Below are 16,119 nucleotides of genomic sequence, written 5' to 3'. Positions count from 1 at the left end.
CTATATAATATATTGTGTGTGTGTTCACTTCAATATTGCTATATAATGTATTGTGTGTGTGTGTGTGTTCACTTCAATATTGCTATATAATTTATTGTGTGTGTGTGTGTGTGTTCACGTCAATGTTGCTATATAATTTATTGTGTGTGTGTGTGTGTGTGTGCGTGTCTATGTTCACTTAAATATTGCTATATAATTTATTGTGTCCGTGTGTTTTTGTTCACTTCAATATTGCTATATAATTTATTGTGTGTGTGTGTGCGTGTCTGTGTGTGCGTGTGTTCACTTCAATATTGCTATATAATTTATTGTGTGTGTGTGTGTGTGTGTGTGTTCACTTCAATGTTGCTATATAATTTATTGTGTGTGTGTGTGTGTCTGTGTGTGTGCGTGTCTGTGTTCACTTCAATATTGCTATATAATTTATTGTGTCCGTGTGTGTGCGTTCACTTCAATATTGCTATATAATTTATTGTGTGTGTGTGTGTGTGTGTGTGTGTGTGTCTGTGTGTGCGTGTGTGTTCACTTCAATATTGCTATATAATTTATTGTGTGTGTGTGTGTGCGTCTCTGTGTTCACTTCAATATTTCTATATAATTTATTGTGTCTGTGTGTGTGTGTTCACTTCAATATTGCTATGTAATTTATTGTGTGTGTGGGTGTGTGTGTTCACTTCAATATTGCTATATAATATATTGTGTCTGTGTGTGTGTCTGTGTGTGTGCGTGCATGAATGTGTGTGCGTGTAGGTGTGTGTGAATGCTTCTGTGTATGTGTGTATGTAAAACAGCATCCTTTGAGGAAATGTCCTTTGTTTAAAGACTAGAGTTTCGATTCCTCACTACTCCTGATGCTTGTTAGGAAAAAAGGTGATTCATAGCCCCAGTTACAAAGCATCTCAGAAGAAAGGATTGTGCAAGTACCTTCGTAGTTATCAATTAGGCGCGTGCAATACAAGTGGGCGGTAGGTAGATTGAGTCACTCTATGAACGCCCTATATAAGGGGTCGAAAAGGCAAGAAATGAAACTTGGAGGCCCATCTGCAGTGCTCAACAGGAACAGCAACCTGACCCAGCAGAAGACACGTCACTGCAGAGGAACAGAGCGACCGCTACACCAGTAAGTCAAAAACTAGAGAATTTCATAATTGGGGGAAAGCGCTGGCATTTAATGATTGGACTGTTCAACATGCTCTTTCGAGCAACATTGCTTGACGTGGCAGGTTTTTGCTATTTTACTTGAAATTATGCTAGAACAACTGGTACCACAATTACTTCACAAAATTAGAAAAAAAAATCCACAACAAACCACATATACTGTACACGTTTGTTTGAAGTCTTATGTTATCTCATTCAGAAATTAATTGTTCACTTGTGATTGGTGAACATTAATAAATTTCGTTTTGAGAGCCTGGAGCCTTAGCGATAATATAAACAATGTTGTGCAGAGGAGTTTTCTCAAACTAAATACACAAAAGGAACACTGGCTGCTTGGCTAAAAGCATAGGCTTATGAAGGTCGAAGTGTATACATTATGCTATTTTTATTTGTAAGCTGTGTTTCCATGCTGTATTAAATGCAGATAGTTTTGAGAATTTACATATTTTTTCAAACAATGAATCTTTGGGAAACTCTGCGACGCTCCAGTGAAAATGAAAACGTTTTCATCATTTACAAAAACATGTGAGCAAGAAGCGAATCTTTTGAAAATGTATGTTTAGAAACACTCTTGATCCTGCAAATATATTAGATTTGTACCCTCCAAAAACTATTTTTTTAAGGATGTGATTTTAAAAAGTGCTCTCCTACTCAGACCTTTTTAGAAGGTAAACATAATACATGTGGGATGTTACTCTAATTACATAATTAAAGGAGAAACACTAATCACCATTTTTCTGTTTTTTTTTATTCCTGTAATAATTAGTTACTAGTAGCAAATTAAAAATCCTGCTGGGAGCTGATTTGAGACAATGCTGAATATAATGTCCATGCTGCTTGTTAACTCCTATAAACTGCCGAAACAAAGCCTTGGCAGTCATCTGGCACTCAAAGGTAGTTATTTAGGGAAATGGTGCATAAGGAATTTCAGTGAAAGAGCGTTCCATAGTCTAGTGCCACCGGCTGAGAGGGGCAGGCCACCCTTCTTAGCAGGTCTGTGATTGGGAACAAGAAGAGCATCATTTACTGACCCTAACTCTTGAGTTAGTTGAGATCTGCTGAAGGGGGTTCAAGAAGCTAAGTCCTTAGTGAAATACAGCTCTTGGGCCATAGTTATTGACTTATATTGAGTACGTTCTCCAACCAGGAGCCACTGTAGGCTTCAATGTGCTGCGCCCGGAGATGTGGGCTTTACAGATGAAAGGGATGAGATTCCCAGCAGATACATTTTATAGGTGATAGAATTCTGGTTCACATCCAAATGTGACCAATTTACAAAGTTTCAGGGCTGTTACTATCACGAAAATCGGCTGTATTTTGGGGGGAAACTGAAAAAGCCAACATTTTTGTCAGTAGGTGAAGATAGTAAACGCCTGTGGTTTCAGCTTCAGAGATTTGGGCTTTCATAGAAAGTTTATGGTCCATCCTTCCAACTTCACTGTTGGTGCTGGACTTGAACATATTTCCGTTGCTCAGATTTCTTTTGGCCAACTAGTAGGAATTGCTCTGTTTTGCTAGGATTTAATTTATGCCACTACAACACTTCCAACAGTCAGTTTCCAGAAAATAAAAGCTAAAAAGCGGCAGTGACGATGCTGCTCCCTGGGGCACGTCAGATGGCACTGTGGGCTCTCTCTGTTCTTTGAAACAGACACATGTCAATCCGTGAACAAGCTACGCCCCCTAGGACAAGGTCAACCATACCTGTAGTGTCTTAAGAGTGGCAGTGCTGGTGACCAGTGACAGATCTCGCAAAACTGTTACTCTGCGCTAGTGGTCAGGGATCATTGGTAATGCTGTGGAGACCTACTCAGTGATGTGAAACCCCCAACTGGAATCTTCTAAAGTCCTTTTGGTCTCCATATACTTGAAGTGGGACCCCGACAATATGTTTTAGTAGTTTGGCCCTCTGAGGGACTTTGCAAATAGGTGTACTGATTGAAAGAACGTCGGGATCCGACTGTGATTTTTTTTAGAGGGGGGATATTACCCTACATTTCAAGCACTTGGGTGCCTATCTTAGATTTTACAGACTAACTGATTACAAAGGCTATGAAGGGAGTAAACCTAACATAAGCCTTTCCTGGACAGACGTCCAAAGGGGCTTTGCTTTGGCCATTACTACCATTTAAATAGGTGAGAAATAATGCAAGATGGCGCTGACTGCAGCATCTGCTTGGATCAAATCAACGCGAGTGAGCCGAAAGCTCAACTTTCAGGTCACAATGGATTTGTATTGACTCTGTGTGGAAAACCTCTGCATTTTCACCACAAGCCATTGTTAGACAGGCTTAGTAGCTTTTTTCTCGAAGCTCCTTTCTGTCGGCGTGAAGAGAGCACAAGCATTGTGAAAAGCTTTTCGCCTATGGTTTCCTTAACATGTGAAGTTTTTCTTTGTTATGCATTTCAGGATTTATTGATGTGAAATGTTATCAATAGAATAACCTGTGTTGTATCTTTTCAGGTGAGTTAAAGAAGTTTTACAGGAATCCATTAGTGATGTCCGCCCTGAAGTTGTCTTCGTTGGTCCTCATCTTCGTCAGCGCTCTCGTGGTTTTAATCTCGCTCGCATCCGATTACTGGATATCTAGCTCGGTTTCGTTTTTTGGTCTCTGGCGCCTCTGTGTCCAGGGTATTTGCACCAGTCTTGGATCTGCCGGTAAGTGAAGGAATCAAACTGGCGAGTGCACAGAGATGTAACAATGTGTATGGGATGTTTTCATCTAAGCGATAAAAGTCACGAAAAGCAGCAATTGGTGGCCTATCTGAAAGCATTGCCTCGAAGGATGGGCAACCTTTAAAGCGTCCAATGTGAGTCCAGAAGGGCTGGGTGCATGACAGTGGCGTAACAAAGGCTCCCGCGGTGCGGGGTGGCCCCGAGATCCGGGGGGTGGGGGTGCCTTAGCACAGCAGCCTGGCCTGAGAGCTCCTGAGTGAGCCCAGGACCCTCCCCCGAGTCCTTAACAGGGGGTGGGGGTGGGGGGGGGGGGGGAGGGGCTTCAGTTTTATTACGCCACTGGGCATTGCCAGAGTTTCAGGGTGCTATGTTTGCAATAAATGAATCTAGATGAAAACAAGTTACATCGGCAGTGGTAATCCTGAAAATCTAGCGTGGATCCGACCGTCCTGTGCCCAAGTTTGATAGCCCTAACCTTCAGCGTCCCTGAAGCTAAGGGGATCTTTGACCAGTACCATAAAAACATATGATTTTATTTTTATGTTTCTGAATAATTCAGTTATTGTGGAAGCCCGCATGGTTACTATGAAATATGTTAGTTCGAGCGTTAGAAAGGTAACCCCTGCCATTGCAGAATGACAGAATTCAGCCATCCCACCCTGAAGGTCCAGAGGTTGCTCATCTCTCACTTTAGGGCAGGGGTCTTCAATCTGGGGGGCGGGCCCCCCTAGGGGGCCTCAAGTGACCCCAGGGGGGGCGTCAGGCTCTGGTCAAAAGAAGCATTACACAGATAAGTGTTTTTTTTAAAGCAGAAACATGTTATTGTATTTTTAAAAAGGTAATAGTACTTAACTGCAATTTTTAAATATGTCTGGAGATATTTAAACATTGACATCTTTAATTAATATTGGTGAAAAATTGTGAAGGGGGCCAGTGATTTTTATTTTTCAACTGGGGGCGCATCATTAAAAGGTTGGAGACCCCTGCTTTAAGGCCAGATGTTGAAACTACTTTACAAGAGCTGCCACGGGTCTAGCGCCTCATAGCGAATCGCAATAAGGGAAGGGCGCAAAAGGGGGGTTACTTCATAATTGCGATTCGGTGCGGTACTTTTCAGTGGTTGCGAAATATTGACCTGTTACCGACACCTGACATGCGGTGGTTCTCTCACTGAATTGCAAAAGGGAGGGGGTCCCCTTTAAAAAGCATGTCGGGCATCCTTGGGGAAGCAGGCAGTGGTTCCCAGAACCCCGATTTCTTCCCTGAAGGGGCCCATTTTTTTTAAAGCCGCTACAGATCCTGCAATATACATGGGCTCCTTTAAAAAAATGCAAGAGGGACGCTGCGCCGCTGTTCCTTCCCGGAGCTACCACACCTGAATTTGTAACCAAAGAGGGCGGCTGTGGCTTAGCGCCCAGAGCTACCGACTTTGAACCTGGGAAAACAGGCTCGAATCTCGGCATCAGCTCAACTTTTTGTGATTCGGGGAAAATCATTTAACCTCACCGTGCCTACCGAGAACCAAATGCGTTCTTGTATAACGTAACTGGTGTAATGCAAAGCGCTCCGGTACCACCGGGTCGAGTTGGCGCTATGTAAAGCCGCACAAAAACAACAGCAGATTGCAAAAGCAATATTCATTAGTCACGTTGCCGTGCCATCTCCTGTAACCTGAGACTGCGATGCGACCGAGTGTATAGGTTGCATTGCAAAGTGAGGTGCGTGTTGCAACATTTCTGATCTCTTTTTGCGTCCTGTTTCCATACATTTGCTCCTAAATTTCCTCCATGAGATTGCAGAAAAGGCTGCGGTCTTAAGCTTTCCACAATTAGGGAGACGATCTGGGGTTTGACCTTACATCTAACCTAGACTGTAACATCCTCTTGAGGATGGCCAACATTAAAGCATTTCTACACAGTAAGAAGGTGGCGCAGACATAGGTGGCAGAATGATTTCACTTAGACCAGAGGGTGAGCTTATTGACATTGCAAAAAGACTACATATACTTTTATTCCAGGAACAATGAGATGATAAAAAATTGCCTAAAATCAAACGTTTGGTCAAATGCGCGAGCCGGGATTCTTAAAATCAATCATTATTTTTTAACGTCCTTTCTGCGTGTTTGTTGATTGTTTTCTAATTTTGGACCCCTTTCTTAGGGCAGGGTTTGGAATTGAGCAGCATCAACAAATTCTCAGTTTTTAATGGATGTGTTGCTTTGGCCTCTGAAATACCAACTAACAGAACTGTCCCAGCATTTGGGATAAAATGTCAGAGGAGACTTTGGAAGCACATCCTGTACTAAGGAGAATCTGCTGATGGTATATCTTCCTCAAACTGGTTTGTCAGCCATGTAACTTTAAACTCGGGGGTAACAGAATAATTATGAGCGTGAATTAGAGTTAGGCGGTGATGAAAAATCCCCCCCATTGGTCGAGGAAGTGCTAATTGCTCGCCTGGAGGATTCCACCTTGCCGCATAATCTGCATGAGGATTAATTTCCAGATAAGGATAGCATGCGGATACACGTCTGCTGATGGATTCTGAATCCCAGGTAAAAGGATGTAATCCTTCCCCATCCTTTTCCACCCATCTCTAAATCCCACCCTCTGCATCACCAATCAGTTAAAGTATTTGTCTAGGGCAGACTTTACTAGGAGTGAACCCATCAAAGCTATAAATCTTCTTCTTGCCATCACCACAAATCACACAGGAACACTGCACTTAAAGAATTGATCGGGGCATTTGTAGAGTGTGGACCTTGATACAAAGTAGCAGAGCACTTTAGAATCTAGGGGCAGGACTACATGATGGAGCATGCTTTATGCAGAAGAGGTGGGGTATCTGGTCATGTAGCATCCAAGACCAGAATGTGGTAGCTCTATACACTCATGGACAGGTTGTTCCTTGAAGAGATGTTTTTAATGCCTTTCAAAAGCGGAGGGAGGTGGATCTTCACAGAAATTACAAATTTGTCTTAGCTCAGATCAAGAAGGAGCAACAACGCCATCGAAGACCATCACTAGAATATCCATTAGCAACTCATAGGCAAAGTGACGTATGAAACATGTTCTGGATCAGCTTAATAAACTTTTCCTTGGTTCCTTGCAGCTGATGTAGACGCCACTCGAGCCTTCATCATCATCTCGTTCCTGTTGTTGGTGGCATCTGGCGTCCTGCAGATCCTTGAAATCTGGATCAGCACTGTCATGGCGGGGGTGAATAAGCAGAAACTGGTGACCATAATGAACTTTTGTGCAGGTGAATCCATATACTATCCTTGTTTTAGAACAGTTCGGTGTCTCCATAAGAACTGGAATAAATATGATGAGGTATTCTACAACTAATCCTTTTATCACTTACTTGACTGTGAATGACATTGATTCTGTCAATTAAGCAAGGGATCCTGCTTAGCGGTGAGGCGAGGATGGCATCTTATACAACATTGGGTGATTTCTGCGCAGATAAAAGTCACACCCCAACAAGGGAAACAGCCTTTGCAATGCTGTCTTAACCACACATGCCTTTACTATGTATGCTTTTACTATGCAAATGCCTTTATAGAGCGTATGCCTTCACCACGCATGCCTTTAGAGAGCAAGGTACGTACATTTAAGATACAAGAGGACATGCATGTGTATGTGTATGGGCAGACATACATATAAACATATAATTTAGGGTTTAGGGGTGGTTAAGGGCATACAGCGGTAAGGATATTTTTAGGGTAAGGGTTGAGTAGGGATTTAGAGGTGTAGATGCATTTTTAGGGCGTAGGCATCAGTAAGGGTATAGTGTGATAAGGGTATTTTTAGAATGCAGGGGTGGAAAATGGAATAGGGTGACAAGGGTATATTTGGGGTGTAAGTGTGGCCCGGGTAGAAGAGGGTAAGAGTATTTTTAGGGGTAGGGGGGATTGAAGCATAGGCTGGTAGGGTATTTTTAGGATTAAGGGGTGAGTAATGGTATATGCGGTAAAGGAAATATTAGGGTTTAGAGGTGGTTGAGGGTATATGGTTGTTTGAAGGCTATTTTTAGGGTTTAGGTGTGGGTGGGAGTATGGGTTGGTAAAGGTAATTTAAAAAAGGGAGGTTTGGAGGGTCTTCCCCTAAATAAAGAAAAACATACATTTATATTTAATATAAAAATAGTCGGGGTATATAAAAAGGTAAAGGGTAAGCTTACCTGAACTATATGTTCCTTTAGTGGTAAAGGCATGAATGGTAAAGGCATCTGCATGATAAATGATTTGTGGTGAAGGCATGCATGGTAAAGGTAAGCATTGTATAGTCATACAACCCCTAAGAAAGACATTTGTAGGATGAAGAAATACAGTTATGGCAATAGGGCTTGCTGCTATCTCAACAGCGAAGCAGTAAGTTCTACTAATGTACCCAGAATACGTCCTGGATGTTATTGAATCTGGCAGTCAACCTCTTGTGTACAATATACAACCAGTTGGTTATTTGGCATCAGCAGCCTTTAACTATTGCCTTGAGACACTGTCCCACATTTTGGATCAGCCAAGAGGAGTTTCTCTCATCCACTGCCTTGCTGTGAGCTGGTAGGTGTATTATTCTAGGATACCGTATAGCTCACTTTACAAATACATAAAACATAACATAGCATAGCATAACATAACATAATATAACAGAACATAATGTAATTAACATAACATATAACAAACCATAACACATAACATACCATAACATAACATATAACGTAATAACATAACATAACATAACATATAACATAACATAATGTAACGTAACATAACATATAACATAACATAACATAACATATAACATAACAACATAACATAACATATAACATAACATAATTTAACATAACATAACATAACATATAACATAGCAGAATGTAATGTAATGTAACACATAGCGTAACGTAATGCAATGTATAACGTAACGTAACATATAAAATAACGTAACATATAACGTAACATAACATATAACACATAACATAACATATAACATAACATAATATAACATATAATTCCACCTCCTAGCGAGTGCATTGTTTTCGGGAGCAGCACTAACAAGCTGTTTGGGTTTAGATTAATTCGTTAGATTTGCCAGTTTATATTTGGTAAATGTTAATGCATATTTCAAGAAGATTTGAGTTTAGATGTACATTTTTTAATGGAATTGTTTCTTGATGATGATGTGCACATTTCTGCCAATGGTGTTTCCCTTGAACACATGGCACTGACCACAAGCATACACCTGGGGTTAATTCTTTCTTTGTTTGTTTCTTTCTTTGTTTGTTTGTTTCTTTCTTTCTTTCTGGAACTTTGGCTATTAAAACATGCAAATGTCAAACCCATGCCCTTTGGCACATCACTGACTAGACACTTCTGCTTCGATGCTGGGAAGGCAACAGACAACAGTCATTATTAATACTGGTGCTATTAATATTTACCTGATTATTCTTTATTTGGGTTTTCTAAAAATCTTGAAACTTTTGTATAATGCAAAAGAACAGGATGAGCACAAATACAACTATGACTATAATGATTTTCTCACATTAAACAAGTCTGAGTGATCCAGGTAAGCAGTCAACCTTCTTTGCTGATCAAGGCCTCCTCTTCATTCCCTGATGTAAGAGATGTCTCACATTGTTACTTTTTATTGCCAGCTTGCAGTGCCATCATTGCCATGGGTGTCTTCACTGGATCCGCAAACAGCGCAGGAGCCGGTGTTCCATTTTCTTGGTCGTACGCCCTGGGTTGGGTCTCCGTGGGACTGAGTCTGTTGGCAGGTGAGACACTGTGTTTAATACAATTTAACATTAGCTCCACTTTGTCCTTCAGTGCTGATGCCTACCTCTAATAAACTTCATTACCAAGTCTCACTAGGATTCTGAACACTGATCCCTACCTATAACAAACTTTAATTGAAAATCTCACCATAATTCCCAAGGCCAGAACTTAACACTAATTAACATTACTATCAAGTCTTACCATGATCTTCAGTGCTGATTCCTAATTCTAATAAACTTCAGGACCAGGGGCCTGATTTAAATCCTGGTATATGGCCCATTGTTCCGTGGGACCATACTTTTAAACGACTGCCAAGTTGGCGGCCATTTATGAAGCATTGCCAGGAACTGCCGTCACTGCGGCTCCTGTCAATGCATTTCACTGTTTGGTGCCAAGCTCCACCAACATGACGGATCCCTGCACTAAATGGTTTTCTTTTTTTTTATTTTCTAAAGGAAAATCCCAAGATAGGATTTTGTTTTTGAAAATTAAAAAGATAATGCTCCCCTTGCCATGACAGCATTTAGCAGTTTCCACTGTCCCTTACCACCAGAGTTTTCCTGACGGTGACAGGGGATAAAATTGACCTCTGATTCCGTGCATCTAAATCAGATGGGCGGCATTACAGGTCTGCCTCCAATGTTCATTACGCCAGAGGGCTGTCAGAGGAGTTTAATCGTGGCTATGATTAAACCTATGGACTCGTCCATCTAAACAGGGGAGTAGAGGCATTAAACAACTTGCTGTGCTGCATGGTGAGGGTATGAATTCACTGTATCTAGCAAGATATGGTGCATTCATGCTCTCTCCTTTCAATGGTGCACTTGTGGCTGCCTAGTGCCAATTCAGGCACCCTTGTGCCATGGGGCAGGGTGACTGCGTTGAGGTGGGATTTTTATTGTGTAGGAAGGAACACCTTCCTGCACAAAACAGTTCTCGGAGACATTTTCCTCTTTCTACGAAATAGAAATGACAAATAAAGATGTTTGGAAGGTGTACAATTTTGACACATTGCCCGGTTTACAGGTTTTAGCAGATCTTGGAATGCACCAAAATGTTTGGATAGATGCGTGGGAACACACATGTTGCACCCCTGTAAAGCCTTCCCAGCACAGAGTAACCAGGCAGCGACTTTTTCTGCTTTGCCTTACTCCAGATTTATGAAACCACTCAAGACCATGCAAGGTGGCCTTCGATGACTTAGTAAATCTGACCTAAGGATTGCCTTGCCCTTACTTAATCTTGGATGACACAAGGACAACGCAATTATTTGATAAATTTGTGCCCAAATTTCACCATGATCATCATTGCTGACCCTAACTCTAATAAACATTAATATCAACTCCCCATGATTCGCAACCATGATTCCTAACTCTAATAAGCTTTAACTTTCAGTATGATCACTAAACACTGGTAATTAACTGTAATAGATTTCTTAAAAAGTCTCCCCATGATACTCAACACCAACAAATATGACATCAGGCTTTCCTTATCCCAGACAGCGCACTCATTTGAGATACATTTTACAACTTGAAAGAAATGATTACTTTTGTGTCCATACATAACACTGTTCCACAATATTTTAGATGAACATCAATTGCACTTAATTAAAGAAAACAAAATGTTTTTATTTCCGGCAGTAGTTGGCTGGAAGTCCTTGTCCTGGGATGAACCCAGATGCTCAGACTTGACACTTCCTTGGTGAAGGTCTTGCTCACAGAACGCATAGACTCTTGACTTTTACAGGGACCATCTTCTTTTTGCTGCCTATTTTGCAAGTGACATTTTGAATCACTTTCTCTTCTATTACTGTATGCTTTATTTGGGTTCCATGTTTCTGATCTTGCCAATGCGTGTCGATTAGGCAACATAACTCTTGCATTGCAAGACGGGTTGCTAAACAGGCACGTTGTTAGGTAACTTAAACCTGTTCACAAGTTATGTAGCCATTTGTCACTAAAATATTCATTCAGACATAGCATGAATCAGTAAAGTTCACTCATGGTGGGGTCTGGCTGTGTCATGGAAGAAGTGGATTCTTGTAACAGCAGTCAGGGCATCGTCTGCATATGAGGAATTCATAACTAGCAGTGAGCAGTTCGATCCCCAACCTGGAAGACTAGTTCTGTATTACAACTAGTGTACATATAAGGTTTGCAAGGGACAAATACCTACACATTCGTTGCTCCCAGTGAGCTGGGCTGCAATCGGAACTTGCCCCCTTGTGGCAGTCTTGAGATAGTGCAGGGATGCTGTAAGGCTCGGCTCAGTGAGGTCAGGGGCCAATGCTGTCCACACTGCAGACCCCGTATTCCACCAGTCATGAAATGCAACTAGCATTGGCAAAACCAATAGCATCATAAGTGTTGACAGGTGCAGTGAAGTGAATGCTGTAATACTAACCAGGATGCAGAAGTACAATGTGCAGTGTAAGGTCCTGCATGGTGAATGCAGTGGCGATGGCCGTGGCTCTTGATATGGGATACACTGCTCCCCATTGAAATCTACTGATACGTAAATTGACTTATATGTTCAATTTGGGGCAGTAGGAATTTGCTGAATTCATTTTTTTGGCTCTTGGACTCTGCACAATTTACCACTACTAACCAGTGCTAAAGTGGTTGTGCTCACTCCTGTAAACATGGTAAATTTAGCTTACACCCCATTGGCACATTTAATTTTCATGTAAGCCTCTGGTAAATTGGTACTACATGTACCTATGCCTGCAAATTAAATCTTACCAGTGAGCATTGCAGCATTTATTATGCCACCCACTTAATTAATTTGCCCTTTCACACTTTACTCAGGGCTGCAATTGCAAAATGTGTGTAGTTTTAAACTGCCATTTTGACCTGGCAAAATCAAACTTTTGCCAGGCCTAAATCTTCCTTTTTAATACATGTATATGGTAGACAATAAAGAGCCCTTAGGGCTGAGTGCATGGCATTTAAAATTTAGCACATGTACATTTAAGTTTTACATGCCCTGGTAGTGAAAATCTTCTAATTTCGCTTTTCACTATTGCAGGGCCTACCTCTTCCATAGGATGACATTGGAATTACCTTATTATAGTTTATACATGTAATTCACAATCTGGAAGAGAGAAACTTTTCGAGTTTGGTGTCTCTGGAATCACAATTTAAAATTATAACTTATGATGAAGTCAGATTTTTATATTGCAATTCTGAAAGTGGCACTTTTAGAAAGTTGTCATGTTCTTACTTCAGCCATTTGGAGCCTGCTGCCTCTCTCTGATCACTTGTTTGAGGTGGATGGCAGCTGGGCTTTCTGTCACTCTAGACATCCACACACAATAGACAATGGCGTTCTGTCTTCATCAGGTATCAGGTACAGATACATTGTTACCCCCTCTAATGAGATTGCTTGCTCAGTTACTCTTATTAGTCCGTGCTGTCCTTATCTAACCACTGTGGAGTTCCATCTGCTGTTCGACCGAGACAGGGATACACAGCACTTGTCAATCTCTCTCTATCTCTCTCTCTCTCTTCCGAGATAAACTGGCGAGTGCACAAGCACTCAAGTCAGGTCTGCAGAAGGCAACAGCCTAGCCTGCTACCCATGTACTGTGCAGGTGCATAACGTCTGGCATGGTTACTGTCTCTGGCTAGCTGTAAGCCCACTTCTGTGCTTTGGGTGGGTTAGTGTGGTGAGTCGTGGGGTCAAGGGTCACAGGGCTGTCTTGAGGCGCACTTCTTCTGGCAGCATGGCCTGGCCATGTCTTATATAGCTAGTTTAATGGCAAAGACTGCTCAGGTGTAGTTAAAACACACAGTGTCCACTTGTGTACAGCTTCGTGACGTTGCAGCTGCACAGCCCACTCGGGCACAACTTCATGAAGGTCATAGCAGCACAATCCGCTTGGACATAATTCCATGATGTCACAGTGGCACGATCTGTCCAGGCAAAACTTCACACCTTTGCTGTGCCTGCAGTTAACTGGGATGGACTGCAATCAGGTCCCAGGAGCATACAGATTGGTGTCCTTCATCTTCCTAGGTGGACAGTCCCTGAAACTTCAGGGCCAGCTGCTTTTTGCGCGTTCTGGAGAACCACACCACCTGTGAAAATGGCATGCTCCTTCCCTCCTTCAGCAAGCAGGTTGGCCTCCAGGCACTTCAGGAAAACAGTTTTTTTCCTTCTGCAGACCGGGATTGCAGAATCTCTGTTTGCACTTCTAGAACCAGTTTTAGTAATTTTTCTGTCATCAGGCCTCTCCAGGATGTTCTCCAGAATTAGTACGGTAGGGCTCCTCATAGTAGGGTAGTCCCTGGCCTGGAGTACCACAACAGAGTCACAGACAGTTGTGAGCTTGTGCACCTGGATATCAACAGCCACACTGAACAGTGATCGGGAAAGGGACAAAGGATGGGCTCACCTGAAGAGAGCAGTCTCACCCTTTAACGCCACCATCTAGCAAACAGTAGTGCTCAGGAATACTAATCGGCAGCTCGTCTCAGCAAAAAGAAATACCTGAATTTCTAAAGAAAGCTCTGTCTTCTCTTTCCCCTCTTCAGTTTCTTGGTCTCCTCTCTCCACCTTCATGAATGTCAGCAATATATTTCACAATCTGGAAAAGCAACCGCACCTCCATCTTGTGAATATGTACAAGGCAGGGTCTTCCTATATTCATAAGTGATGCATCTGCAGACTAATAAAGTAGATAGTGGACACATGGTCAGAAGAGACCTAGTGCAGCATGAAGACAGCCATTCACCCATGTGCCAAGTGCTGCATGTGCACCAGAAGCTGGCAGCATTGGTCTTTCTTTAGAAACAACAAGGTACATAGGCGCTGGGTCTGAAACTTGTCTTTTGCTTGGAAGGTAAACATTAGTTGCACTTTGTACTTGTTTTTTGCTTGTTGGTTCTTTATGTTTGGTGCTTCTGTCACATTGTTGAGATTGGGGGGAGCTACACCGCCTATGCAAAAGTATGATACAGACATCAAGAATGTTAGTTTCTTACCCACTGACCCTTTGCTCTTTCTTTTTCTCACCACTTCTGTTATCTGTGTCTCATCTTCATGTGGCACCCTCATGAGCAGGTGTTGTTGCCTTGGTCTCCTTTAAGAAGGAAGCTCAATAGAAGCTGAACTCAACTAGACATGAAGCAGCGGCCAGAAGGGATGGATGCTCAAGAACACTGGCATGGAGCTGCCCAGCGCTGGACCCTTTCAGAGCAAATGTGCAGCACTTTCAGCTCTTATTTATGTGGAAATAGAGCTGAAAATAGGAAGACCAGCATTCATTGGAAAACCATCCTAACTGTTCCGATGCCCTCGCAACTCTCATAATGTGAAAAGTGTCCAGAAGAGGAGATAATATTACACTTAACATTCTTTCAAGAATGGACTGTAAAATACTTTGATATTGGTGACATACAAAACCTATAGATTGTGGAGCTTGTTTTCTATTTTCTAATAAATATGTTTTTTTAATGGCTTTGAAGGTTCTACGGTTTGTTTCAGATTATTAATATCAGTTTTACCATCATAGTCAGTAAGATGTCTGACCATCGACCAAACTAACAATGAATCACAGCATTCTTAGGCATCAGGGGCCAGATGTATCATCATCCCGGTTTGCATTTCCTAAATAGCGATTTTTAAGAAATCTCTATTTAAGAAATGCAAAATGGGATGTATGAAAATTGCGATTCGGTAATAATCGCTATTACCGAATCGCAATTAGGGAATGGGACTCTATTCATCCCTAAAGGCCCATAGGTGCAAATGGTTTTGCATTACCTAATTTGCGAATTCCTGTTAGGAATTCGCAAATTAGGTAATGCAAACTCCAGGGTGCTGGGGATCTAACGCCCCCTTTGATGCACCCCAAAAAAATATTTGTGGACATGTAAAGCGCACACATGCCCAAGGGGCATGTTTGCGCTACATGTCATTTTTAAAAATGCATTTTTAATGCATTTTTTGAAAATTGCACATGCTTACCACCAAACTTTAGTTTGTGGTAATTGCATTTCCTAAATGCCAAATTCGCATTTAGGAAATGCATGATACATGTGAATAGGTAATCGTAAATAGGTATTCCCTATTTGCGATTTCCTATTTAGGGAATCGTAAATTGCGATTCGCTAATCGGAGTTGAAATTTTTAGGAATCACTATTTTTGTGATTCCTTAAAATTGCACTGCGAATTCCTCTCATAAATCATGAAAGGCGAATTTGCATTCGCAAACAGAGGAATTTTGCAATTCGCACCATTTGCGAATGCAAAATCTTTTGATACATCTGGCGCCTAGTCTTATGTAGTCTTATGATCTTAGGGCCAGATGTATGAAGATTTTGCTTTGCGAGTCCCTAATAGCGAATTTAAAGAAATCGCTATTTCCGGCACACAAAATGTGATGTACCAACATTGTGAGTCGGTAATAGTGATTTCTTAAGAATCGCTAATGCAATTTGTGAGGTCCAAATACCGAATCGCAAACAAAATTGCGATTCGATATTTGAAAATCGCAAATTGCGA

General features: G+C 41.7%; 1 protein-coding gene across 1 annotated transcript; it reads left to right on the top strand.

The window, feature by feature from the left end:
• Nucleotides 1–1,011: 1,011 nt before the first annotated feature.
• Nucleotides 1,012–15,072, top strand: LOC138246538 (lens fiber membrane intrinsic protein-like). Its single transcript, XM_069201201.1, has 5 exons — nt 1,012–1,120; nt 3,623–3,817; nt 6,947–7,096; nt 9,488–9,610; nt 14,676–15,072. Exons 2-5 carry the CDS (start codon nt 3,658–3,660, stop codon nt 14,714–14,716), a joined length of 474 nt encoding a protein of 157 aa, XP_069057302.1. The 5' UTR covers nt 1,012–1,120; nt 3,623–3,657; the 3' UTR covers nt 14,717–15,072.
• The last annotated feature ends 1,047 nt before the right edge of the window (nt 15,073–16,119 follow it).

This window comes from Pleurodeles waltl, chromosome 7, assembly GCF_031143425.1.
Source record: "Pleurodeles waltl isolate 20211129_DDA chromosome 7, aPleWal1.hap1.20221129, whole genome shotgun sequence".
In the NCBI taxonomy this organism is placed as follows: domain Eukaryota; kingdom Metazoa; phylum Chordata; class Amphibia; order Caudata; family Salamandridae; genus Pleurodeles; species Pleurodeles waltl.
The sequence above is the reverse complement of the archived record's forward strand: the minus strand, read 5'-3'. Positions and strand labels throughout refer to the sequence as shown.